The sequence below is a fragment of the Gopherus evgoodei genome, chromosome 8, assembly GCF_007399415.2.
Source record: "Gopherus evgoodei ecotype Sinaloan lineage chromosome 8, rGopEvg1_v1.p, whole genome shotgun sequence".
In the NCBI taxonomy this organism is placed as follows: Eukaryota; Metazoa; Chordata; order Testudines; family Testudinidae; genus Gopherus; species Gopherus evgoodei.
Window position 1 is genome coordinate 35,945,045 of NC_044329.1, and position 27,411 is coordinate 35,972,455.

At 48.3% G+C, this 27,411-nt stretch overlaps 1 protein-coding gene across 1 annotated transcript; it reads right to left on the reverse strand.

The window, feature by feature from the left end:
• Positions 1-324: 324 nt before the first annotated feature.
• Positions 325-26,900, reverse strand: TMEM173 (transmembrane protein 173). Its single transcript, XM_030573212.1, has 7 exons — positions 26,714-26,900; positions 9,725-9,969; positions 7,502-7,688; positions 3,708-3,816; positions 3,320-3,558; positions 2,151-2,337; positions 325-917 (listed from the first exon to the last, which is right to left on the reverse strand). The coding sequence occupies exons 2-7, from the start codon at positions 9,967-9,969 to the stop codon at positions 733-735; spliced, it is 1,152 nt and encodes a 383-aa protein (XP_030429072.1). The 5' UTR covers positions 26,714-26,900; the 3' UTR covers positions 325-732.
• Positions 26,901-27,411: the final 511 nt, after the last annotated feature.

The window sequence follows — 27,411 nt, forward strand, 5'->3', positions numbered from 1 at the left end:
GGCCAGAGGAGTGAGGGGGACCACGGCCGGAGGAGCCATGGGGGGGGGCGGCACGGCCAGAGGAGCCAACCAGGATGGCCCGAGGAACAGAAAGAGAAACAGAGCCCGGGCTCGCTCCTGCTTTCCTCTCTCAGCCTGTGCTTAGCATTACTTCCCCCCCCCCCCCCGCCCCGCTGCCCTAGTTGCAGGGTTATTTCAGGACACAGCCCGCCTCTCTCGCTCAGAAGCGCTGCTGACGCCTGCCCGGCGTCTCCCGCGCTCAGGCTGGCGTTGGTCAGGTGAGAGTTCCCCCTCCAGGTTTCCTTAGGGGCTGCCCTTTCTCCCCAGAGACCAGGGGGAGGCGGCGGGGGGTGGTGTGCACAGAAGTCTTTTCAAACCAGCAATGAGCTGGGGGACGAGGCGGACGGAGCTGCCAGTCGCCACAAGTGGTTCAGAAGCCCCTTGGGAGGGTGGGGGACCCAGGATGCTGCCGAGCACTGCTCCGGGGGGTGGGTCCAAGACTCCAAGGGGGAGGCGGTGCGGTCGGAGTGAGGGGGGGCTCATCATGGCCACAGCGTGGCCAGAGGAGCCAAAGTGGGGGGCGCAGAGCGGCCAGAGGAGGAGCCAAGGGAGGTGCGGCCAGAGAAGGAGCCAAGAGGGGGTGCCTTTTTTATATTTGCTCCCCCTGCTCTTAGAACCCAGCTACACCACTGGCTTGAAGAGGGAGTAACCTGCCAGTTCCACCCACATGTTTCAGAAGCCATCGCTCCGCAGAGGCCTGGGTAGCTCCGAGTCACTGATCAGGATACTGGGCTCTGTTGAGAGGAAGGTGGTGGACTCGTGATTCCCCTCACACATGGTATATTCCTCCAGGTGCTGCTGTCTGATGTGCCTTAGGATCTCTTTTGACAATAAATGGCTGTCGCTGTCTCCCGACTCTGGAAAATAAAATAGAAAACAAACACCACCGGCTTCAATGGGCTGTGATCCAAGGCAATCTGAGTCTCCAGCAAGCAGATCCTCCAAACCCTTCAGCAAGAAGAGGTACTATCGCTGCCCATGCATCTCACATCTACTTGGTGGGGCACTCTAGTGCCTCTAGTGGCAGCCAGGCCACAGCTAGAGGTCCAGGAGCTTAGTACAATATCAGCTAACCTAAAATTTACAGGTTCAAGCCTTGCAGCTGCCAATGCGGCCAGGTGTCTAGCATTAGACTTGCTAATTGTTGGCAGAAAGGGTGAAATGTAAAGCTGTTGGATGCTCTTCCAGCCAAACATTTTGAGGGGAGGGGAAAGAAAACACCTTTTGACCAAAATGAAAAATTTCTCTCTCCCCTGCTCCAAAAGGTGGAAATATTTCATTTATCAATGAATTTCAAAAAGAAATTTTTGAATTTTGTTGGGAATTTTCATTTTGGTGGGAACCCCTGCCCCCTCCCCCAGTTTTACATTTTTTCCCCAGTGGAAAACAGGGAATACGTACAAAAAAGCAAGAGAAAGTAGGGGAAAAAAACCCATTCTTACACTTTTCCCACACTTTCTCCAGTAGAGAAAAGTGAGAGTGAGTTTTCCCCCCACCAAAACAAAACTAAAAAAAAATGGAAAATTTTCACTCACAATTTGAGCAAAATGAGAAATGTTCCTCTCCGAATGTTTTTTTCAGGAAGCTCTGGTGGGGTTTTGTCATCCAGTTCCAGCAAACTCAGGAGAAACAGGCAGAGGGCAAAACAGGCTAAATGGGGCTTTCCTACTCCACAGCATCAGAGTCACCTCTGACGGATGGTGGCTATGTTTTGGGATCCCCCTGCCTTAGAGCCTGGGGAGGGGCATCAGGGACCCCATTAATTAGGAGGCCTTGCACACGAAAGGTCCCCAATGCACTGCAGAAACCTCCCCATGGCCCAAGGGGCTATGGTGTGAGAGGACCTAGCCCCCCATGCCACAGGAGCCCATGTGCATTAAAGGGCCCACGTGATCTATGATGGGGACCCTGAGCCACTCTTACCCAGCACAGTGAACACCAGAGAGCACCAGTGAGATGATGGTATAATCCTGCTAACTGCCGTGCTGGGTGTGCGCCGGAAGACGCAGTAAGCTTCTGTGCCTGAGGATCAGGGTGTGGATAAGACCCCAGCACTTCTCCTCCCCTGGTGCAGTCCCCCAGCTCCTCACCCTCATACACAATGAGCCGGTAGCAGCCCACACATTCCTTGGAGTGCTGTAAGATCTCCCCCAAGGTCCTACAGAAGAGCTGGGCTTGCTCCAGGCGATCCTCCCTGCTGAAGGCGGCGCTTTCATCCTGGGACATAGCGTAGAGGGACTGCAGCGGGGGGGCGTACTCCACAATGCAGTAATACAGCTAGAGGGACGAGAGAGGGAGAGACCTGGTCATTACCCCAGCAGGCCTAAGACCACGGCTAAGGCATCCCTCCCCAGGTGGCTGGTCCCCGGGAATTCCAGCGCTACTGGCTGAACCTTTTGATGCCCCCTCCTATGCACAACACAGCAGCTGCCAGAGCTCTGCCAAGCAGGGTCATACCTAGGCTTTTGGGGGACCTGTGTGCCCATGCAAGGACCACCCCAGCTCCCTCCCCACTGGCCCCTGGCCCTGGGCAGCCAAGAGACTCCTCACAGCTGCCTTCTCTGCCTGCTCACGAGCATGGAGGTGGCTCTGCCTCTACGCTGGGCAGCTGGACTGCTGCAGTCAGTGCTCTGCTGTCCAAGCAGGCAGGGGGACAAGGCACTTCAGTGTCTGCCATGGCCTGATAGTGCCAGTGACAAATGGGAACAGGGAGAGGGAATCAGGGATGGTGATCAAGCTGGCAGTGTGTATATTGGGGGATGGAGGGAGGCTGGAACAGGAAGGCCTTATCCTACTGCATGGGGGTATATGTCCAAGGCTGTTTTTGCTGTCAATACAACAGGGTTAGTGCAGCTTCTAGGTGTAGCTGTATTAATGCAGATAGGAGCTTTACTGCGTAGAGAGTTTGCATACAGCTAAGTAAACTGGGATTTTCCTGCAGAGGTTTATGGCTGCAATGAAAGGCCTTGTGTGAATCCCAAGGCTGTGCAAAGGCATGTGCTTCTCTTCATCCCAACTGCTGGATGCTGTTCTGAACTGGCCCTTTGGAGGCTCTACAGCCCTATCTTGGAGCATGGCCACCTTTACACTATTCATGTCTCCTGGCTAGAAGTGGGCCCAAGCCATAATCCAGCACCTGAATTTCTCAACCATTTGGGGAATTTGGATCCACAGCTAAACTTTGTGTCCCAGGCCCGTCTCTGCTCACATCCATCCTTCCCGTGGCCCTTCAGCTAGAGAAGCGTGATGATAAATGTACCTTTTTGTCTTCACCCAAAATTGTATAGATGCTTTGTTTGTAGCTTCTCCATTTAGTGCCAGCACGGTCCAACTGCAGTGCCGGGAGATCCTTCCAGTACTGGATGTGGCTGTCAGCCTTCTGCAGGTCATCGTATATCTCACAGCTCACCGGGAGAAGGATGTGCAATTTCCAGGTCTCCTTGCACTTCAGCAAATTGTTATTGGCTCTGTTGAACTCACTGATCAAGTCTTTAAGGCCTTAGAGGAAAAGAACATGGAGCAGAGAGAATGAAGTGAGGGTAGCAGCTTTCTGACTGGCTCATTGGCTCCCCTTTGATGTGTGCAAAGGAGGAGTTTTATTACAAAGGATTTTGTATTCCCATGCAAACAGGGAAACAACTACTTACGTGGCAGAACTAACTTTAAGTACCCCACATAGTAAGACCAGGCTAGTCCTTGTGCTACGTTGCGGTTGTTCTTTTCACAGATTTCAGACACTTCCACAGCAGAGGGACTCTACAGATTGAAGGAAGAAATGCCATAACTAAACCATCTCACAAGCTAAGCAGGATTTCCTCTCACACCTACTGGTGACTGTGTCTCCTGCCATCTCTCTGAATACACCTGAAAGCCAAGCAGCCATGCTTTCCCTTGCATAAGCCATACACTGCAGGTCTAGAACTCCTCAAAGAGTTTATAAACCAACCCTACTCAACTCCCACAGCAGCCCTACGAGGCAGGTCAATCATCATCTTCCTTTAACAGATGAGGAAAGGGCGGCCCACCAGGGTTAAATGTCTTACCCCAACTCAAAGAGCAGGCCCGATTCTGACCACACACACATGTGTAACTTCCAGGTCTGCTGTACACCACTATGAGGCCTAAGGCTTCAGTGGCACAGTTGGGAAGACAGCCCAGAAATCCAGCCTGCAAGTGCCCTGTTTGAGATGCTCAAAGCCACCTAAGTGTCTGACAATTTTAGTGTGGACCAGTGGCTCGAAACCCGTGCTGTCCACACAGGTATGGCAGCTGAGTCACGTGATCTATCATCTGCATAGTCTACCTCTACAACCCATGAAATTACTGCATGCAAATTAGCTGTAGAATAAGGGTGGTGATTGGCTGAGTTACCTCTGATATCACCATGGCCTAGGAGTTTTGGCATGGCATGTCTTGCTGCTGCAGGGGTGAAATCTGAGAAGTCAAAATGGCCTAGAATTTAAAACTTGGATCGTAACTGACAGTGAATCCCAGTGGCGATTGAACCTGGTGATATTCTAAACAAAAGAGCTCTCAACCATTTTTGTAGCTGTGTTCACTACTTCTCCCTGACTCAACAGAGAGTCTAAATTTCAGCATGACACAGACTGGTAATAATCCCAGAATTCTATTATATAGATTAGGTGTTCAAACCCCTTAGGCATCCTAGATCCTCCTTTCACACCAAAATCCTCTCAGTTCAAAATTTTTGTAAGGGTCTCTATTTCTCACCATAGGCCAAACTCTGCTCTCAGTTCTAGTGGTGTCGTAGATTCCAAGGCCAGAAGGGACTATTGTGGTCACTAATCTGACCTCCTGTATTCCACAGGCCGAAGAACTTTCCCAAAATAATTCCTAGAGCAGATCTTTTAGAAAGACACCCAGTCGTGGTTTACAAATTGCCAGTGATGGAGAATCCACCATGATCTTTGGTAAATTGTTCCAGTGGTTAATCACTCTCACTATTATAAATGTACGCTTTATTTCCAGTCTGAATTTGTCTAGCTTCAACCTCCAGCTATTGAATCTTCAGTCTAGCAGAGAAAACTATAAAGAAGAACCCATTATTAAATATTTGTTCCCCATGTAGATACTTATAGAGTGTAAACAACTCACCACTTAATCTTCTCTTTGCTAAAATAACTAGATTGAGCTTTCTGGAGTCTATCATCGTAAGGCATGTTTTCTAATCTTTGAATCTGGAGTGTCAATTCAGAGTAACCCTAATGAAGTCATTAGAAATACACTGGATTTACACTGGTGTTATGGAGAGCAGAGGGCAGCTTTGTAAGCCTGCAGCACTCCAATTAATTAACCCTTTGGAAACAGCAGCTAAATATACCTCTCTTCCCAAGCACTCGCTTGAGTGCCAGGTTTAAAAATGCCAACATTCTAAAGTAGGAGTTCTGCGGGTGCTGGGGATGGTACTGGAACCCTGGGGTGGTAGTTCTCATTAAAAGCTAGTTGAATTGAGTAGTCCGCTAGCTTCCCTGACGAGACAGATGGTGGCATCAGGACGATGATATCAAATATTAATGGGGTTGCTCTAATGAAAAGAATTTTGCTGCATCGTGGCTTCTAAAACTATTCAGTTGGAAGAAGAGCAGCATGTGCAGACAAGGCAGGGTTCATCAGCCACAGCAAACATGGTGAGGTTCCATCTTACAATCATGGAAATGCAGGGCTGGAAGGCAGGGCCGGCTTTAGCAAGTGCGGGGCCCGATTCATGGGGCTTGTACTCACTGGGAGCCGCTCCAAGTCTTCGGCAGCACTTCAGAGAGTCGCGCTCCAGCTGGGAGAGCGGAGCTGCGGGGCTTGCCGTGCTCTGGCTGGGGGAGCGGGGCAGCAGGGTTGCTTGGCTCCGGCCATGGTAGCAGGGTGGGGATTGCCGCGCTCCAGCTAGAGTAGCGGGGCCACGGGACTTTCTGTGCTCCAGCCAGGGGAGCCGGGCCATGGGGCTTGCCACGCTCCGGCCAGGGGAGTGGGGCCGCAGGGCTTGCAGCGCTCCTGCCGGAGTAGCAGGACTGCGGGGTTGCTGGGTTCCAGCCAGGATAACGGGGCCGTGGGGCTTGCCACGCTCCGGCCAGGGTAGCAGGGCTGCGGGGTTGCTGGGCTCCAGCTGGGGTAGCGGGGCCATGGGGCTTGCCATGCTCCAGCTGGGGTAATGGGGCCGTGGGACTTGCTGTGCTCCGGCGGGAGGAGCAGGGCCACGGGCTTGCATTGTTCCGGGTGGGAGAGCAGGGCCGCGAGGATTGCCGTGCTCTGGCCGGGGAAGCGGGGCTGCGGGGATTGCCACGCTTTGACGGGAGGAGCAGGGCTACAGGCTTGCAGTGCTCTGGCTGGGGAGCAGGGCCACAGGGCTTGCAGCGCTCTGCCCAGGGAGCGGGGCTGCGGGCTTGCTGCACTCTGGCTGGGCGCAGGGCCCTCTTAGGCACCGGGTCCAATTTGGGGGAATTGGGGGAATCGGCCTAAAGTCCGCCTTGCTGGAAGGGACCTTGGGAGGGCATCAGGTCCAGCCTCCTGCGCTGAGGCAGGACCAAGTAAACCTAGACCATCCCTGACAGGTGTTTGTCCAATTTGTTGTTAACAAACTCCAGTGATGGGCATTCCACAACCTTCCTTGGAAGCCTGTTCCAGGGCTTAACTACCTTTAGAGTCAGAAAGCTTTTCCTAATATCTAACCTGAATCTCCCTTGCAACAGATTAAATGTCCCTAGGGATCAGAGATGAGCCTGACCTAGCAGCTCAGCTCTCCACTCTCTTTGTGATGCAGGATCGTTCCCTGCAGCATAACCCTCAGTGCCTGCCCCAGTCCAGATATAAAGGACCAAGGAATGTCTTCTACAGATATCTCATCCTGAAGAAGCATCTCCTATTATTACTAGTGGGAATGCTTACTAGCGCTGGTGATTTTTACAGCCCAGACAGGATGTACAGCCCCAGCACAGCCACCTGCCACGTGAGCTATCTTCATTCTCAGTTTTCCTTTGCTCAGCTTCATCCCACTTCTCCTAGTTCTTCTTGTAAGGCGACGAATGAAGCTAGACTGAGATGAACAATGCTCCAATCAGCTTCAGATCAGCCACCGCAGGGGGTCCCAATGAGTTCACAACATTGATTGAGAAAATGATTAAGTTTAGTTGCTGCAATTTCCATGTGCACCTGCAATGAAACACCTTGGGATGGGTCACCACTTGTGGGGAATTCAGGACCTTAAAGCATGAGTCCATGATGTGAACTAGAGAACCCAGGCTCCTTAGCCAAAGGGTGTAGCTAAAGGACTCAAAATGTTATATGTGGCCTGTCCACTAGTGGAGGGCAGAGCACCGCATAGCCTGGGTTACGCAGGCCTGGCCTACGCATGCCAGGATCACTGAGGATTCTCTGGGGAGCAAAGGGGTGTATTGCCAGGCTGCTGGGGATTGAGGTGTCCTGCCCTTACCTGAAGCCCAAAGGCAAAGCTGAGGAGCTGGCAGAGACAGAGGAGGATGAGGTTGAGGAAGAGTTGCAGCCCAGTATCGCTGAACAAGGCCATGTAGGCACAGATGCTGATCAGCAGCAGGAGCATGTGGCGGCGCAGACTCGGGCTCAAGCAGGCAACCACCACCCTCCACCAGCTGCTGCGATATCTGAGGAAAAGGGAGACAAGGAGACAGGGCTGTCAGTCTGCACCCGGGACATCAGCATGCAGAGGGGTTTCCAGACTCAGCACACCCCTGCCCTGAGAAGGAGAGATCCCCACTGCATTGAAAAGAACATAAGAATGGCAATACTGGGTCAGATCAAAGGTCCATCTGAGCCAGTATCTTGTCTTCCGACAGTGACCAATGCCAGGTGCCCCAGAGAGAATGAACAGAACAGGTAATCATCAAGTGATCCATCCCCTGTCACCCATTCCCAGCTTCTGGCAAACAGAGGCTAGGGACACCATCCCTGCCCATCCTGGCTAATATCCTCCATGAAGTTATCTCAGTTTTTTTTTAACCCTGTTATAGTCTTGGCCTCCACAACATCCTCTGGCCAAGAGTTCCACAGGTTCACTGTGCCTTGTGTGAAAAGATACTTCCTTTTGTTTGTTTTAGATCTGCTGCCTATTAATTTCATTTGGTGACCCCTCGTTCTTGTGTTCTGAGGAGTAAATAACACTTCCTTATTCACTTTCTCCACACCAGTCATGATTTTATAGACCTCTATCATATCCTCCTTAGTCTTCTCTTTTACAAGCTGAAAAGTCCCAATCTTATTAATCTCTCCTCCTATGAAAGCCGTTCCATACCCCTAATCATTTTTGTTGTGCTTTTTTGAACCTTTTCAAATTCCAATATATCTTTTTTGAGATGGGATGACCACATCTACATGCAGTATACAAAATGTGGGCATACCATGGACTTATATAGAGGCAATATGATATTTTCTGTATTACTATCTATCCCTTTCTTAATGATTCTCAACATTTTGTTCACTTTTTTGAGTGCCGCTACACATTTACTGGCTGTTTTCAGAGAACTATTCACAATGACTCCAAGATCTCTTTCTTGAGTGCTAACAGCTAATTTAGATCCCATCATATTGTATGTATAGTTGGGAATATGTTTTCCAGTGTGCATTACTCTGCATTTATCAACATTGAATTTCATCTGCCATTTTGTTGCCCAGTCACCCAGTTTTGTGAGATCCTTTTGTAGCTCTTCGCAGTCTGCCTGTGATTTAATTACCTTGAGTTATTTTGTATCATCTGCAAATTTTGCCAGCTCACGGTTTATCCCTTGTTCCAGATCATTTATGAATATGTTGAATAGGATGGGCTCAGTATAGACCGCTGGGGGACATCACTATTTACCTCTCTCCATTCTCTTCCCTCCCCAGCCCAGGAGGTCCCTATAAAAGACTGTCCACATAGGTGGGGACTCAGCCAGCAGGGAGCAGATGGGCCCACGCTGGGGAAGTAACAGCTACGGCAGTGTCTGCTGCCTCCCCAACCAACACTGTAGAGCTTACTGGGGAAGGCAATCCAGCCCCAGTGTGGAGTGCCATTGCTGGGGAGCCTTCTACACTGGAGGCCTTGGGTTTTGCCTCAGCCAGGGCAGGCCCAGGCAGCCTGACTCCACTGGGGTGACATGGCACCCAGGGACATCTGAGATCTGGTGGGTTTGGACGTGAACCTGTACCAGAGACAAAGCAAGCCCTGAACCCACATAGGCCAACATGAGAGAACCCCCACAGATGATGTCCTCCCACGTAGATCCCATGGGCTTTAATAGATGTGTGGGACGTAGGCATGGGACATCCCTAAGTTGTGACTTAATAGTCATGCAGCTTCTTGCCTGGGCATTATGGGTAATGGGCAATCTGCAGAGTTGCTCCCAATAGTAAAGGCACAAGAGACTGGATAGAGGGAGAGAGAAGAGGGAGGGATTGAGCAGAGAAACTTGAGGGACATCAACAGAGAGGAGCGTGGGGCAGATGGGAAACCATCACTGATCAGATTGCAAAGCCCATGCTTCTTTGTATTCCTTTACGGCTCCTGTATAGCTAGTAGGACCCATGCACCTATGTTTGCCTGCCTTCCTCACAGGGATTAGTTCTCTTACTTTCTTTCCTGGACCATTTACAAGTGCCAGCCTGAGCATGCCTCTCAAGAGCAGAGAGCTGTAAACTCAGTCACCTGGATTGCACGTGCCAAATCTCTTCCATGAGGTTGCAAACCCCTCTGAGCAGAGCTCCGATCTGCAGGGCCGCGAAGTAGAAGGTGATGTACTCTGCGAGATGGTGCCAGGACTGCTCCATGTGATACATGGCAAATATGCAGAGAACAATGAAGCCCCAGGTTGCGTAGTGAGCCCTTCTTCCCCGAGGTTTGGGGATGATTGGGGAAGTTTGGACACTGGGTCTTTCCGTTTCATGAGACATCTGCAGCAAAGAGACACACCCAGACATCTTAAACACTGATAAAAACAACAACCCTGAGGACAGTCCCAGACATTGTTAAAAAGCAGCTAGGGATGAGGCAAAGGGACAGGCACAATCAATAAGATCTTGGATTTCTAGAGTGTCGTGAAGAATCCCAAAGCACTTCATAAACCTATACAATTTATGCACTGATCACTGACATGAAGCCACCTCTGGGGTGGTTTAGCCCTGCATGTTATAGGGCACTGCTCTGAAATGGTTCTTTCCAAGGGACCATGGCATCGGGGCTGGTGAAGCAACAGGGACATGGGCAATCAGGCTGAACACAGGGCAGATCCAATGGCCCCAAATCTTGGTGGTGGTGGGGGGAGAAGTTGCAGCAAGAAGTGACTGCTAACCCAGCCTAGCCTGGATGGGCAGGTGCCCTCCATCCCAACTGTGTCCTACCCAGACTACTTGTAGATCCCCTTTGCAAATCTCTCTCATGCACACTTCCCACAAAGGGCTGGAATTTGGCCTACGTGCTCTGATTCGGTGGGGTGGTTAGTCAGTCATCTTCCCCACAAGGGCTCAAAAATGGCCCTTAAAATGCAAGCAGCGACTTTTGAAAACCTAACTTCAAAGCTTTCTGAGGGTCCTCTCTTTCCTGCTTCAGGAGCTCTTTAAGGCCAAGTGACCCTCTGTTACCGTGGTGAGAGAGGATCAGACTGAAAGGAGCTTGTTATGGCTTTAGAGAATTTGTGATCAGCTAGCCATTTCATGAGACCCTGGGCCAGATCCTCAGGACTAGCCTTTGGGTGCTTGACATTAAGGCGGGGGGGAGGGAAATAAGGTGGCACAAAGATGCCTCTAAACCACCTTTGCAGCTCCTTGATCCTGTGGCTGCTGAGACTGGTCTTATCCCAAAGAACAACTTAGAGCAGTCTTGGGGCTTCTCTACTTTGTGCTGGCTGCCAGTAGCCCCAAGGGACCATTCTTGCAGCTGGGGAGTCCCAGGACAGGGAGACACCCATTGCCCCAGATGTGCACCCAAGACTGGGAGGAGAGGTGGCTTGAAGATGCTAAGTTGGCTCTATGCCAGCCCAAGGAGAGATTTACAGAGGAATAAATTAATGAGAACCTCCATCATCTTCCTCAAACACCAGCAGGCAGCAAGCAGCTGCCATAGAATTTTGCAGTGTTCCCAGGCAAGCAGCACTGAGGGGGCTAGACCAATATCTTGAACCTTGGGTTCCTTTCTGATCTGCATGAACTCACTCAGGATCCCATGGGGGAAATAGCAGCCTCGTTTGGGCCCCTCTGAGCTAGGGGTCTCTGACAGCTGCAGCGGCACAGAAGCCAGCCAACAGAGCTGCTAACAGGGGAGTTCCAGTGGGAGTTCCCAAGGGGAGGTCACAGGGGAGACCAAGGCAGAGAAACCAGGAAGGCAGACAAGGAAAGGGGCAGGGGTCCAGTGCTCGTTGGTGGCCTGTGGAACGGCGTGAGGCGTGGACTGCCAGGCACAGAGGTGGAATGGTATGACGGAGGCAGAGGCAGCAGGTAGAGACATGCTGAGTATGACCGGATGCGGTAGCTGTGGCATGTACATGGTCCTGGAGGGGGCACCTGAAAGGAGTTTTGTCTGCATGAAGTGCCGCCTGATAGAGCTGCTGGAAGAAAAGATAAGAGGACTGGAGATGCAGGTGGATACTCTGGCTGAGTTTAGAAGGGGGTTTGAGCAGATGATGGAACACAGACATGATGAGGCACAGGAGATAAGCTCAGACAAGCGGATAGAAGCAGGACCAAAGTACTCTGAGGAGGGGCTGCTGGGTGAGGAAAGTGGACGGTGGAAGCATGTGACTAGCAGAACCAGGCAGAGGAAAAGACGGGCCAGCGATGGAGAATTAGAACTCAGGAACAGGTTTGCTGAGTTGGAAAATGAAGATGGAGCACAGCAGGCTGCTGAAGGAGAGAGGGCAAGGAAAAAGAGACGAGCAGCTAGTCCTGCAGAAGGAGGGGAGGAGTCGATGGAGGCGGCACCAAGTATGAGCCCTAGGAGGATTGTAAGGGCGAATACAAATCGAGAGGACTTGCGGCAAGCTGGGGTGGGGGATAGACTGGAGAATCACACTGTCGCCAGGAAAAGGCAAGTCTACGTGATTGGAGACTCTTTACTGAGAAGAATAGACAGGCCTGTAACTAGACCTGATCGGGAGAACAGAAGGGTGTGCTGTCTGCCAGGGGCTAAGATACAGGATGTGGACCTGAGGCTGAATAGGATCCTAGCGGGAGCGGGAAAGAATCCGTTGATTGTCCTTCATGTGGGAACGAATGATACGGCTAGTTACTCGCTGGACTGTATCAAGGAGGATTATGCCAGACTGGGGAAGACGCTCAAAGAAATCGAGGCTCAGGTGATCTTCAGTGGGATTCTGCCGGTTCCTAGGGCAGGGCGACGAAGGAGTGACAAGATTATGGCGATCAACAGATGGCTCAGACATTGGTGTTACAAGGAGGGCTTTGGGATGTACGGTCATTGGGAAGCATTTGCGGACAGACAACTGTTCGTTCAGGATGGACTTCATCTAAGTAAGGAAGGAAATAGAATTCTAGGATGGAGGCTCGCCGACCTCATCAAGAGAGCTTTAAACTAGGAAGTTGGGGGAGATGGTTGGGAGATATTCAGGAGATCTCCACGCCGGAATACAACCTGGAGAGGGAAGTAAACAACGTGAGAGGGGATACCCTTGCGGACCAAAGAATTGATCCAAGGAGGAATAGTGGAGTAGAAACCAGATTAACGGGTGATGCTGGTGGTAGAAGGTCTGTGCACGACGGGGGAAAGAATGTCATTGACTCTAAACGCCAAAAATTAAAATGTCTGTACACTAATGCGAGGAGCCTAGGTAACAAGATGGAGGAACTGGAGCTACTGGTGCAGGAAGTGAAACCGGATATTATAGGGATAACAGAAACCTGGTGGAATAGTACTCATGACTGGAGTACAGGTATTGAAGGCTATGTGCTGTTTAGAAAAGACAGGAAGAAAGGCAAAGGTGGTGGAGTAGCCTTGTACATCAATGATGAGATTAACTGTAATGAAATAAGAAGCGATGGAATGGATACGACAGAGTCTGTCTGGGCAAAAATCACACTGGGTAAAAAAGCAACTAGAGCTTCCCCTGAGATAGTGCTTGGGGTGTGCTATAGACCGCCCAGATCTGATTTGGATATGGATAGAGACCTCTTTAATGTCTTTAATGAAGTAAACACAAAGGGGAAATGTGTGATTATGGGAGACTTCAACTTCCCGGATATAGACTGGAGGACGAGTGCTTGCAAGAATAATAGGGGTCAGATTTTTCTGGATGTGATAGCGGATGGATTTCTTCATCAAGTAGTTGAAGTACCTACGAGAGGGGATGCCATTTTAGATTTGGTTTTCGTGAGCAGTGAGGACCTCGTAGAAGAAATGGTGGTAGGGGATAACCTTGGTTCGAGTGATCATGAGCTGATTCAGTTCAAACTAGATGGAAGGATAAACAAATGTAGATCTCGGATTAGGGTTTTCGATTTCTTGAGGGCTAATTTTAAAGAGTTAAGGAAATTAGTTAAGGAAGTGGATTGGACGGAGGAACTGGCGTATTTAAATGTGGAGGAGGCCTGGAATTACTTTAAGTCGCAGCTGCGGAAATTGTCGGAAGCCTGCATCCCAAGAAAGGGGAAAAAAACCATGGGCAGGAGTTGTAGGCCAAGCTGGATGAGCAAGCAACTCAGAGAGGGGATTAGGAGAAAGCAGAAAGCTTACAGGGAGTGGAAGAAAGGCGGGATTAGCAAGGGAAGCTACCTTGGTGAGGTCAGAACATGTAGGGATAAAGTGAGGAAGGCTAAAAGCCGCATTGAACTGGACCTTGCAAAGGGAATCAAAACCAATAGTAAAAGGTTCTACAGCCACATAAACAAGAAGAAAACAAAGAAAGAAGAAGTGGGGCCGCTATACACTGAGGATGGAATGGAGGTAAAGGACAACCTAGGCATGGCCCAATATCTAAATAAGTACTTTGCCTCAGTTTTTAATAAGACTAGTGAGGAGTTTAGCGATGATGGAGGGATGATAAGTGGGAATGTGGATATGGAGGTGGATATTACCGCAACTGAGGTAGAGGCCAAACTGGAACAGCTTGATGGGACAAAATAGGAGGGCCCGGACAATCTCTATCCGAGGATATTAAAGGAACTGGCGTGTGAAATTGCGAACCCGTTAGCGATAATTTTTAAGCAGTCGATAAACTCGGGGGTTGTGCCGTACGACTGGAGGATTGCTAACGTAGTCCCTATTTTTAAGAAAGGGAATAAAAGTGATCCAGGTAATTATAGGCCTATTAGCTTGACATCTGTAGTATGTAAGGTCTTGGAAAAAATTTTAAGGGAGAAAGTAGTCAAGGACATAGAGGTCAATGGTAATTGGGACGAATTGCAACATGGATTTACTAAAGGTAGATCGTGCCAAACCAATCTGATCTCCTTCTTTGAGAAGGTGACGGATTACTTAGATAAAGGAAATGCGGTAGATCTAATTTACCTCGATTTCAGTAAGGCGTTTGACACGGTTCCGCATGGGGAACTGTTAGTTAAATTGGAAAAGATGGGGATGAATATGAAATTTGTAAGGTGGATAAGGAACTGGTTAAAGGGGAGACTCCAGCGGGTCGTATTGAAGGGTGAACTGTCAGGCTGGAAGGAGGTTACTAGTGGAGTCTCTCAAGGATCGGTTTTGGGACCGATCTTATTTAACCTTTTTATTACTGACCTTGACACAAAGAGCGGGAATGTGCTAATAAAGTTTGCGGATGACACAAAGTTGGGGGGTATTGCTAACACGGAGAAGGACAGGGATACTATTCAGGAAGATCTGGATCACCTTGTAAACTGGAGTAAGAGTAATAGGATGAAATACAATAGTGAAAAGTGCAAAGTCATGCACTTAGGGATTAATAATAAGAATTTTAGATATACGTTGGGGACGCATCAGTTGGAAGCGACGGAGGAGGAGAAGGACCTTGGGGTATTGGTCGATAGCAGGATGACTATGAGCCGCCAATGTGATACGGCTGTTAAAAAAGCAAATGTGATTTTAGGATGCATTAGGCGAGGTATTTCCAGCAGGGATAAGGAGGTGTTAGTACCATTATATAAGGCGCTGGTGAGACCCCATCTGGAATATTGTGTGCAGTTCTGGTGTCCCATGTTCAAGAAGGATGAATTCAAACTGGAACAGGTCCAGAGACGGGCTACTAGGATGATCCGAGGAATGGAAAACCTGCCTTATGAAAGGAGACTCAAAGAGCTTGGCTTGTTTAGCCTGGCCAAAAGAAGGCTGCGGGGGGATATGCTTGTTCTATATAAATATATCAGGGGCGTTAACGTTAGGGAGGGAGAGGAATTATTTAAGTTTAGTTCTAATGTAGGCACGAGGACGAATGGGTACAAACTGGATATTAGGAAGTTTAGACTTGAAATTAGACGAAGGTTTCTAACCATTAGGGGAGTGAAGTTTTGGAACAGCCTTCCGAGGGAAGTAGTGGGGGCAAAAGACTTATCTGGCTTCAAGACTAAGCTTGATAAATATATGGAGGGGATGTTATGATAGGATAGTTTAATTTGGGCAATTGATCTTGGATTATCACCAGATAGGTCTGCTCAATTGTCTGCGGGGAGATGTTGGATGGGATGGGAACTGAGTTACTGCAGAGAATTCCTTCTTGGGTGCTGGCTGGTGAGTCTTGCCCACATGCTCAGGGTTTAGCTGATCGCCATATTTGGGGTCGGGAAGGAATTTTCCTCCAGGGCGGATTGGCAGGGGCCCTGGAGGTTTTTCGCCTTCCTCTGCAGTGTGGGGCATGGGTCGCTTGCTGGTGGATTCTCTTCAGTTTGAGGTCTTCAAACCAGTTTTGAGGATTTCAATAACTCAGTCCTGGATTAGGGGTTGTATAAAAGTGGTAGGGTAGGGTTCTGTGGCCTGCCTTGTGCAGGAGGTCAGACTAGATGATCATATTGGTCCCTTCTGACCTATGAGTCTATGAGTCTGAGTCTATAAGACCAAATGCCAAAGCATTTGGTGAGGTCTATTGTATTAATTTAGATGGTCTATATGGGCCATAGGTGTTAATATCACCCCGTTACTGTTTAACATTAAACAGTGTTAAGCAAGTGGTATACAGAGACATTACTTTGCTTAGTTTCATAGCAAACACCATTCAAGAGCTTGCTAACCTTTTATTAAAAATTTAGAAAAGAAGGAAAAACAGTTAAAGCATTTTAAATATAGAGTAGTAAGTAAAATTTATTTCAGCAACTGTTTTCTTTTTTCTTATCTGGAGAGAGATTTTAGAAGAGAAAAAGTTAGTTGAGATGGGTTGGATCCATCATTGTTACTGTTCCTGTTAAAGTGGAGTCCTGTTTCCTAGAAGACAAAACATGACGAAGACACACAAAGGGGTCAGAAAAGAACAGCAAAGGTAGAAAATGCAGCTTCTGGCTCTTTCGGGTTGATATTTTTTACAAAAATTACAAAAAAAAGTTTGGTGTTGCAATAGCTTTTGGTGGTTTGAGATTTAATGTATAGTTAATGTGGTAGCAGCTTTTAATTAAGTTAGCATTTTAGTAAAAGATTGCTTTAGCAATCTAACAATTTAAAATATTATTTTCCTACTTTTCCTTTTCTAAAATACTTTTACATTAAACCTTTAAAGTTTTTACTGTTTATAAAAACTACAAACCCTAAAATAAAGGGGGGAAAAAAGAAAACAAAACAAAACATTTGTTAAAAAAATGTAAAAGAATTTATAACTTAAAAAAACACTTTTTAAAAAACAAAATCATTAATGGTTGGCTTTGCAAACGAGAATAACACATGCAAAATTTTAAAACAAATTTTTGTTTTAAATCAGCTTTAAAAACCAGTTGCTTGTTTGCTAAGATATTAGCTACTGGATATGTATTAACCCTTTAGGCCCCATCTTTGGTGCCAAAACTGTTGCACTAATTTAGATGGACCGTATAGGCCAGGGTTTGGCAACCTTTCAGAAGTGGTGTGCCGAGTCTTCATTTATTCACTCTAATTTAAGGTTTTGTGTGCCAGTAATACATTTTAATGTTTTTAGAAGTTCCTTTTCTATAAATCTATAATATATAACTAAACTATTGTTGTATGTAAAGTAAATAAGATTTTTAAAATGTTTAAGAAGCTTCATTTAAAATTAAATTAAAATGCAGAGCCCCCCCGGACTGGTGGCCAGGACCTGGGCAGTGTGAGTGCCACTGAAAAACAGTTTGTGTGCCACCTTTGGCAAACGTGCCATAGGTTGCCTACCCCTGGTATAGGTCAAAGGAGTGAATGTAACACTCTCACTGTTTAACGTTAAAAAAGGTTTTGGGTTGGGTATACAGAGACTTTAGCTTGCTTAGTGCCATGGCAAACAGACTATTAAAATCATTTTAACCTTCTGTCATAGGTTTCACCCCTACTCTGGACTTTAGAGTAGATATGAGAACCTGCATATGAACATCCTAAGCTTAATTACCAGCTTAGATCTGGTTTTGCTGCCATCATCCAAATGTTTGAGTCATATGGAAAACTCTGTCCTCTCCCCCAAAACCTTCCCCTCCCTGGGTAGCCTTGAGAGACTCCTCCACCAATTCCCTGGTGAACACTGATCCAAACCCCCTGGATCTTAAAACAAGGAAGAATTACTCCTTCCCCCTCCCTTTTCCCCCCACCAATCCCTGGTGAGTTCAGATCCAATCCCCTTGGATTTAAAAAAAAACAGGGGGAAAAATCAAACAGGTTCTTAAAAAAGAAGGCTTTTAATTAAAGAAAAGAAAAGTAAAAGAAAGAACCTTCCCCCCCCCCCCCCGGAGATAGCATACAAGCTGATCTCACAGACAACAGATTTAAAACACAGGATGTTCCCCTGGGCAAAAACCTTAGTACACACAAGAATATCCAAATTTGATTATTCCCCTAATTGCACAAAGACAAGTTACAAAAGAAAATAAACATAAACCTATTTATTCTTTTCTAAAACTTATTACTCTGATAAGAGGCTGGTTCCTTGATCTTCTTTTACTCCAGCTGAAACTGAAACTGACTCTAAACAAAGGAAACTTCCCTCCTTCCTTTTGAAACATCTTGTTCCCCCATTGGTTCCTCTGGTCAGGTGTCAGCTAGGCTAGGTGAACTTCTTAACCCTTAATAGGTAAAAGAGGCATTTACCCTTAATTATCTGTTTATGACACCTTCTATTAAAAATACTGAAAAGAAGGAAAAACAGCTAATACTTTACATTTCAAATGCTTTAACATAGACTTATTTTAATGCTTCTTGTTTTTTGTATTTTAGCTGGAGAGAGGTTTTCAGATGGAAAAAAACTCCATGTTTACAGTCGTTTAGATGGTGTTAAATATGATAATAACAGGGTTTTTTGGGGTGGAGAAAAGAAGTTAGTTGAAATGGACTCAAGCTGTCATTGCAATAGCTGTTGAAGTTCAATTCCATTTCCTAGAAGACAAGACAAAGATACATGAAGGGGACAGAACAGAGCACCAAAGATCAAAAATGGCGCTTCTGTCTCTTGAGTTTTACTTGCAACTTCTACTGCTGGAGAAACACAAGCAGTTTTATTAGCTATTTTGGGACTCAGCAAACTTGTACCAGCGTTGGGCTGTTTAGGGCATTGCATTTGGCTGCCTTGGTTTGATCACAGGGTATGGCTGTGTTGTAAAATGTACACATTTGGCTGTCTAAGCCAGACTCTGGTTAGACAGAAGGAAAGGTGTGGAAGGAAAAGGACACATTGGAGGGGAGGGGCAGGGGAAAAGCCTCACAATGGCATTTGGCTTGGTTTCTTTGGCTTGGTCAGGAAATGTTTTAAGATTAGGATGACAAGGACCCGGGGTCCCAGGACAAGGCAGGGGTGATAGCCATGAAGGTGAAGCTCATGTAACACCGACAGACCCCGGTCATCAGCAGCTCTTTCTCTACACCACTAGATGGGATAGAACACCACACTCGGAGGCGTTTGGGTTACACTCCTCCAGCAGTCAGTTTTTCTTTTTCTTTAAGTCTTGTTCTTTAAGAACCCAAAATGCAAGTGATGAGTGGAATAGCTCCTCCCGCAGAAGCAGCAGAAAGTCCCTAACAGTGGGGGGAGGCCCCACCCCATCCTTCCACCCAAGACCCCACCCCCAATTGCTCTTCTCCATCCACCCCCAGCCCCATCACTTGCCCTTATGGCTGGGAAAAAGTGGGAGGGCCATGGCCTCCTGGCTCCCCCATTCCTATGGGCGACAGGTTTATAGAAATTTTGGTGGTGCCCAGAACTTGTCCCCGCCCAAACTCCGCCCTCCACCTGCCCAAGGCTCTGGGATGGAGTTTGGGTGGGGGAGGAGGTCTGGGGTGCAGGAGGGGTGCAGGGTGCAGGCACTAGGAGGGAGTTTGGGGATGGGAGGGAGTGTGTAGGGAGGGGGTGCAGGCTCTGGGAGGGAGTTTGGGGGAGGGATGGGGTGCAGGGGTGGGGCTGGGTTTGGGGTGGGGCTGGGATGAGAGGTTTGGGGTGTGGGAGGGGGCTCAGGGCTATGGAAGAGGGGTGGGGTGTGGGGTGAGGGCTGTGGGGTGGGGATGAGGGGTTGATGAGGCAGGAGGGGGCTCAGGGTTGGGGCAGATGGTTATGATGCGGGGGTAAAGGGCTCTGGAGGGGCTGGGGATGAGGGGTTTGAGGTGTGGGAGGGGCTCAGGGCGAGGGTAGGGGTGTACGGTGTGAGGGCTCTGGCTGGGGCTGGAAGTGAGAGGTTTGAGGTGTGGGAGGGGGCTCAGGGCTATGGCAGAGGGTTGGGGTGTGGGGTGAGGGCTGTGGGGTGGGGCTGGGGATGAGGGGTTCATGATGCAGGAGGGGGCTCAGGGTTCGGGAAGACAGTTAGGGTGCAGAGGGATGAGGGCTCTGGCTGGGTCTGGGGATAAGGTGTTTGGGGTGTTGGAGGGGCTCAGGGCTGGGGTAGAGGGTTGAGGGTGCGGTGAGGGTGAAAGCTCTGGCTGGGGGTATGGGCTCTGGGGTGGGGCAGGGATGGGGATGAGTTTGGGGTGCAGGCAGGCTGCTCTGGGACAGGGGCCAGAGAGGAGGACTCCCCCCAGCTCTTTCCCTGCCAGCAGCAGCGAGCTTTGGGGGAGGAGCCCCCTTTCCTGCTGTGAAAGTAGAATGAATTATATTGTAAAAATAAGAATGGATTAAAAAAATGCTGTATGCACCTTTAAGCAGAAATAAATGTTGAAATACAGGTTTCAGGAAAAGAAACATTAAGGCATAAACAATGAGCCCATTTAAGCTAATGGTGAAACATTAACTAGAGATTGGTAAAACTTAGTGAGGAAATTAACTTTGCATGTCTAGTCGCTGGTAAACTTGTCTGATTCTGCTTCCTTTGTTATCTTGTTAAGTTCGTGCCCTTTTATCTGTATAAATAAGATAGTTTGTGTCTTGCATGGTGCTCACATTATCTGGTGTTATTAGCAGAGCGCTGTGCTACTAAAACAGAGTGGTCTGACAAACTGTGAGTCCTGAATCTAACTTTGACACCTCCCCCCCAGCTGCACACTCACCCCCACCACTGTCACTGCATGTGCTCCTAGGACCCATCTCAGGTCCAGGAATTCCCCTCACCTCCCCCATCGTGGGTGCCGGGGGGCGCTGCGTGCACCTCCTCCTCTGCTGTTGCCCCTGACTGTAGCCTCACCGGGGATGAGGGATGGGGCTGCCTCCTTGCCCAGCATGGGGCAGGAGCAGTGACTGTGGGTAAGGGGTCCTGTGCTGCTGGAGGGTCCTGCTGGAAAAGGGAAGGGTCTGAGGGGGAAGGGCAGGCTCAGAGTTAGTCTGCCCCGGCAGTTGATATGGATGGCCCTAGGACCCTGCGACAGCAGTTGCTGCAGGGAGGCAGCATGGAGCTATGAAGAGGAAGGGACGCTCTGCTCCCTCAGAGGCCCAGGGATATGCACAGGGCCAGCAAAGGGGGGCCAGGGGACACTTGGGGGAGGTGCAGGGGGGCAGCAGGTGGGGCCGGGCAGGGGAAGATCCGGCCCCAAACATTGGTGGAGCTGGGCCCCTGGGCTCTGAATATTGCTGGTGCCTGGGCACCATGTGGGTATATAACTCGCCGCCCATGGCCTTTCCAGCACCCTTGCCCTCCCCTCATTATTTTGTCCGCCAATTACAGTAGCCCTAATTTCTGATTTTGGTTCACTGCTTGCTGGTTTTACACTTTTCTTTTCAATTTTAAGTGATAGTTGTGCTTGAGTTATATTAGTAGCCTTTTCGTTTGGACTCATTTAGTTTTTGTGTGGTCCTTGTGCAACTTCTCCCATTTACGCTTCTCATTACAGGGTATTGTGACGTATGAATTTACATATAGTTTTTACAGTTGAGCTCACAATCAAGTTAAATTTCTAGGCCCAATTATGACAACATAGGCCCCCTTTTTAATTAATCAGTTCTCCATAGGATCAGACCTTTGATTTGGTTCATAACACCACAATTATAAACAAAAACCTTATTTTAGTTTAAGCCCATAGAAAAACTACACCTCTACCCCAATATAATGCTGTCTTCAGGAGCCAAAAAGATCTTACCACGTTATATCGAACTTGCTTTGATCTGCCACAGTGCACAGCCCCGCCTCCCTGGAGCGCTGCTTTACTGTGTTATATCCGAATTCGAGTTATATCAGGTCGATTTATATTGGGGTAGAGGTGTATTTGGTTGTACTTTAAGGTTTGCACATTTTTTATTTTAAAATTGGGATTTACAAATTGTATTTGATTAGACGTTAGAAAAATATAGTTAAACTTTTTAGCCATTAATAAAGCTAAAATCTTATTTAACCCTTCTGCTGGGTGGAGTCGGCAGCAAGAAGGACTGCGTTCAATATAAAGGGGTTCCTCTTAACACAACACAGAACTGGTTGAAGCCCCCACCTAGTAATCTGGGAAAATTTACCACCACCCCAGAGTGCCTTTAAGAGCCAATACTTCCCCTCTCACGAGCACTGAGTGTGTGTATTACAAAAGAGAACTTTTCATGAAAAGGAAAAGGGAACCAAGCATTAGTTTGGGAAAATACAACAACCACATTTACCAGTACACAACTCTAAAGGAACCCAACCTCACAGCGGATTAGGCAGTGTCCTTTGCCTCAGTTTCCCACCTTGTGGTGGGAAAGTCCTACAAATAAATGTCCCTTTAACACATCACCTCCTTCCCCTCCCCCCGCCACTGCACCCTACTCACAGTTGGCTGTCTTTGGTTAACAAAGACCCAGAGTTCAGAGGTGTGTTCACCTCTCACCCCAGAAAGCGGGGAGAGGCACCAAGCAATGTATGCAGTCACTGTGCGCCCTGTAACTGGCTGTTTGCTGTTGCCTCTGCTGCCACTGCTTTATTCATGCAATAAGAAGAACATTGCATTCCCCGGATCTCAATACTGAAGTGATCTATAACCCAGCACCGGCCAAAAGGGATCATTTTGGCAAAGCAGATCCATCATCATGCTGCATACCTAGGCAGAGTAGGCATGACTATGCAAAGTCAGTCTGTTCCTGAAGTGTCTTCCCTCAGCTCATCACTAGATGTCAAGGAGAGCTCATTCACACCCTGGTTACACTTACAACTTATTTTATTTGTAGCTAAAACAAAGCCCTGGCTGTTGTTATATTTGTAAGATGTTTAATAACAAACCAGTTTTTGTTATTATTTTTTGTCTGTGCGCTTAGAATGGATAAAGATGGAAAAAGAGTATTCTTTTTTGCTGCTGATACATTTAAAACTACACATTTATATTTCATGCACTAGTGGTTAGATTTGCTTATTTGGAGAAAAAGCTTTAGTGCTGATGGTGTTTTTACCCAAGTGCATTGCTTTTAAAAAGATAGCAGCCAAATGATGTTTTTTGGAATTATTTTTGTATTTGTGAGCTATTTGTAACACCTAAAGGCAGTCAAAGTTTGAATCAGAGCTGTCAATCACAGTTATTTCAAGCAATTAACTCAAAACAAATTAACTCAATTAAAAAATTAATCACGATTAATCACAATTTTAATCTCACTGTTGAACAATAATAGAATACTAATTTAAATTTATTATAAATATTTTGACACCTCTATCCCAATATAATGCAACCCAATATAATACAAATTTGGATATAATGCAGTAAAACAGAGCTCTGGGGGGCAGCGCTGCACGCTTCAGCGGATCAGCGCGTCAGCATGGCTGGCTCTGACACACTGCTCTCAGTGGCGTGTTAAGGGTGCCAGGCTGGGGCTGAGGGGTTGGATAAGGGGCAGGGGGGCATCTCAGTGGGCGGTCAGGGGACAGGGAGCAGGGGGGTTGGATGGATCAGAGGTTCTGGGGGCGGGGTGGTCAGGGGATGGGGAATGGGGACGTTGGATAGGGCATGGGAGTCCTGGAGGTGATTAGGGATGGGGGGGTCTCTGAAGGGGGCAGTCAGGGGACAAGGAGCAGGGGGGCATAGGCAGGGGGTGGGGTCTTGGGAGGGGTGGTTGGGGTGGGTGGTCAATGGAGGGGGTAGTCAGGGGACAAGGAGTGGGGGGGTTGGATGAGTCGGGGGTTCTGAGGGGTCAGTCGGGATGGGAAGAAGGTGGGGGTCAGGGCAGGCATGTTTGCTGACTATTAATAACGGAAATGCTCAAGGCCAAAGCAAGTTCAATATAATGCTGTTTCACCTATAACGTGGTAAGATTTTTTGGCTCCTGAGGACAGCGTTATATCGGGGTAGAGGTTTATATTGATTTCTATTACAACACATAATACAGTGTATAGTGCTCACTTTATTATTTTTATTACATATATTTGCACTGTAAAAAACCCAAAAGAAATAGTATTTTTCAGTTCACCTCATTCAAGTACTATAGTGCAATCTCTTCATTGTGAAAGTGCAACTTACAAATGTAGAATTATTATTTTTTTACATAACAGCAGTCAAAAACAAAACAATGTAAAACTTTAGAGCCTACATGTGCACTCAATCCTACTTCTTGCTCAGAGAATCACTCAGACAAACAAGTTTGTTTACATTTACAGGAGATAATGCTGCCCACTATTTATTTACAATGTCACCTGAAAGTGAGAACAGGTGTTTGCGTGGCACTGTTGTAGACTGGGTTGCAAGGTATTTACATGCCAGATGTGTTAAACATTCATATGCCCCTTAGAGCAATCTACAAGTTGAAGCATGATCTCTTTCTCACAATCACAATCACCTGGGATCATTTGCTGGGATCTCAGAGAACTGGCCTTCTTGGTTTTGCTCCCATCTATCAGAATCCTCTTTTTTGCAGCATGCAGCAGAGAGAGAGGCTGGTCCAATGGATAGAGAGCTAGCTCTGAGAGACCTGGGTTCTACTTCCCACATGGACTTCCTGTATGGCCTCAGGCCACTACCTTAGGGACAGAGTTTCAAAGCTTTTTAGGCACCCAAAGATGCAGCTAGGCATCTAGTGGGCTTTACAAAGCACCTAACCTTCCAGGTGCCTTTGAAAATCCCATTAGGTTCCGAAACACCTTTGAAAATCTGGCCCTTAGACTCTCTGTGCCTCAGTACTCCATCTGTACAATGGGGATAAAAGCACCGCTCTACCTCACTGAGGGACTGTGAGGAGAAATAGGTTAGACATTCACATGCATCCGATGAAGTGAGTATTCACCCACGAAAACTTATGCTCCAATATGTCTGTTAGTCTATAAGGTGCCACAGGACTCTTTGTCGCTTTTTAGGTTAGACATTGTGAGGTGCTCAGATACTGTGGTGATGGTGCCACATGCTATCCCTTCCCTTGGTTTTGGCCCCTTCTTTTCACCTATCCCCCTCACATTTCCCTCTTTTCTTAATGCAATCTTGGCTGTATGTCTTCTGAATCCCCCGTGTTCTGTCTTAAAGCACCTCCCCTCTCCCCCGCAGAGGCATATCTGTTTTACAGGCTCATCTAAGGACTTCCAGATCCTTAATTTAATTAACAGCCCTTTCTTATCTGAGTATCAGAGAGGTAGCCGTGTTAGTCTGGATCTATAAAAAGCAGCAAAGAGTCCTGTGGCACCTTATAGACTAACAGATATTTGGAGCATGCATCTGACCAAGTGGGTATTCACCCACGAAAGCTTATGCTTATTCTTATCTGAATCACTCTGCCTGTTTGTAAACGAAAGACTGACTCGCTGCCTTAGGGGCACAACCTGGAAGCCCCACCTCCCTGTAGAACTCACATTCCACATAGGCATCAGAATGGAAAGAGGAGCTCTGTGGGATAGCTGCCCAGAGTGCACTGCTCCGCAAGTGCTTAGGGTGACCAGATGTCCCGATTTTATAGGGACAGTCCTGATTTTGGGGTCTTTTTCTTATATAGGCTCCTGTTACCCCTCACCCCGTCCCGATTTTTCACATTTGCTGTCTGTGAAAAGTGCTGCAAGTGTGAACACGCTATTGTGCTGGCAGCTGTCACTTTGAACACACAACAGCGGTTTTCCTTCAGCACTTTCTAAGCAGCACTGTAACTGCCGGCACTGTTACTTTGCCAGTGTAGACGTGCCCTCAGTTAAGAGCTCTGCCTGGGATTAGGACATATGCCAAAACTGAGGGGAGGGGGGCAGAAGCCCTCCACCCCCTTTAAATGGCACCCCTGATGCTGGCTGCCGAGCCATGGCCCTGCCCCCATGCCGCCCCTTCTCCCCAAGGCCCTGCCCTTGCACTACCCCTTTCCCCAAGGCCCCGCTTCTATGCTGCCCCTTTGCCCCAGGATCCCCCCATTTCGGCACCCCTGGCCTAGGGTCACAGAGGAAATTGGGGAGCAAGGAGATAAACCCAGGTCTTCCAAGCGCTAGGTTAGTGCAGACCTCAATTCCTAGCTACCTACTGAGCCTTCCCCCCCTATACAGAGTGGCAATTGTACTTGCGGCACTGGCCATGACCTGATGTCCCAGGCTGGGTCCTTTCTGTCCGGTTTGGTACTAGTGCTCATCTCTGCAGTATCAGAGTGTCCCTCATGTTAGACTGACAATGGCCAGGGACTTAGTGACCGTATATAGAGCTCTGTTTGGGGGTGGGAGAGAGGGGGGAGTACTGGCCAACAGCTGTGGGAGGAAACCTGTGTCACCTACAAGGTCCTGCAGGGTTAATGGAAGATGGTCAGACTCTGGGTGAGTCTAAACTCCTCAGGTCTTCCAGTGCCAAGCGGGCAGCGTGGGATGTGGTTCTGTCAGGAGGACGACTGCCACTCCGGTGGGCTCACATGACAACATTCTGGGAAGCGGTTTAAGAGAGAGAGCCTCCCTCCACCAGACACCTCCCAACCCTATTCCCCACCTCCGCCTCCCAGGCCAGCACGGACTGACCAGTCCATAGGCGGAGAACCACTGCCAGTGGGATCACAGAGCCATGGGCCTCCAAAGGCCCGGCTGCCTCCAGCTTCCAAAGCACCAGTGAATAAGAACAAGGCAGAGACAGGGTCAGGGCCAGCCCTACACACCAGCATGCTTGGTGCGGCACTTTTCAAGGGGCGGCACTTTTTTTTTTTGCTTGAGGCAGCAAAAAACCTGGAGCTGGCCCTGGGCAGGGTTCAAGCTGTCTGTTAGCATTAGGTCTGGCCCAGCTACCCAGGCACTGGAGGGTGGGAGCTGCTCTGCACCTGCTGGGGAATGCTGTGCTCACCTGTGCAATTAACAGCCCGTGGTTCTTGAAGCTGCTCTGATGTCTCCTGTTCTGGTGGTTTGCTCCACGCCCCAGCCCACACACTTGCAGCTAGTGCTTTCCGAGGCAGGTCGAGAGCAGAAATTGGAACCCGTCGCTCTGCCACACTACAACTGAAATCTTTGCGTGAAGATACCCAGGGTGTGGGTTTGTGGAAACTCATTCAGAGTCTGATGATTCATTGAGAAGAGCAGTCCAGAGAATGAAAATGAAACCAGCAGCCTGTATGCAATTAATCCCTTCCAGTCCTCCCACCCAGGCTGAGCACTCTCATGTTCTGTGGTCACACAGGAATCTGCAGCACAGGGGCTGGGTTCTTTGCAAAGCTGAGTGGGAAGTTGCAGGTGTCTCTGATATAAACAGATACTGGCTGTTCCTAGAAGAGGCTGCAACTCAGCCCTTTCATCAGCCACAGGCTGTACCCTGATTTTTTTTTTTAAAAAAAGGGGAAGTCAAACAGGGCTAGAACTTGTCGAGATCAGCAGTTTGCGAAGGAGGAGTTTAACATCTGGCAGATAATGCGCCGATAATGAGGAGTATTTATAAGAAAATGGTGTCACATGTATGGGTCCCCAGCCACCCCACCCCACCCCACACAGTTACGTGTTGCTGTGGCTACAGCTCAGCAAATTAGAAGTAGTAAAGGTTGGGGAATTCCA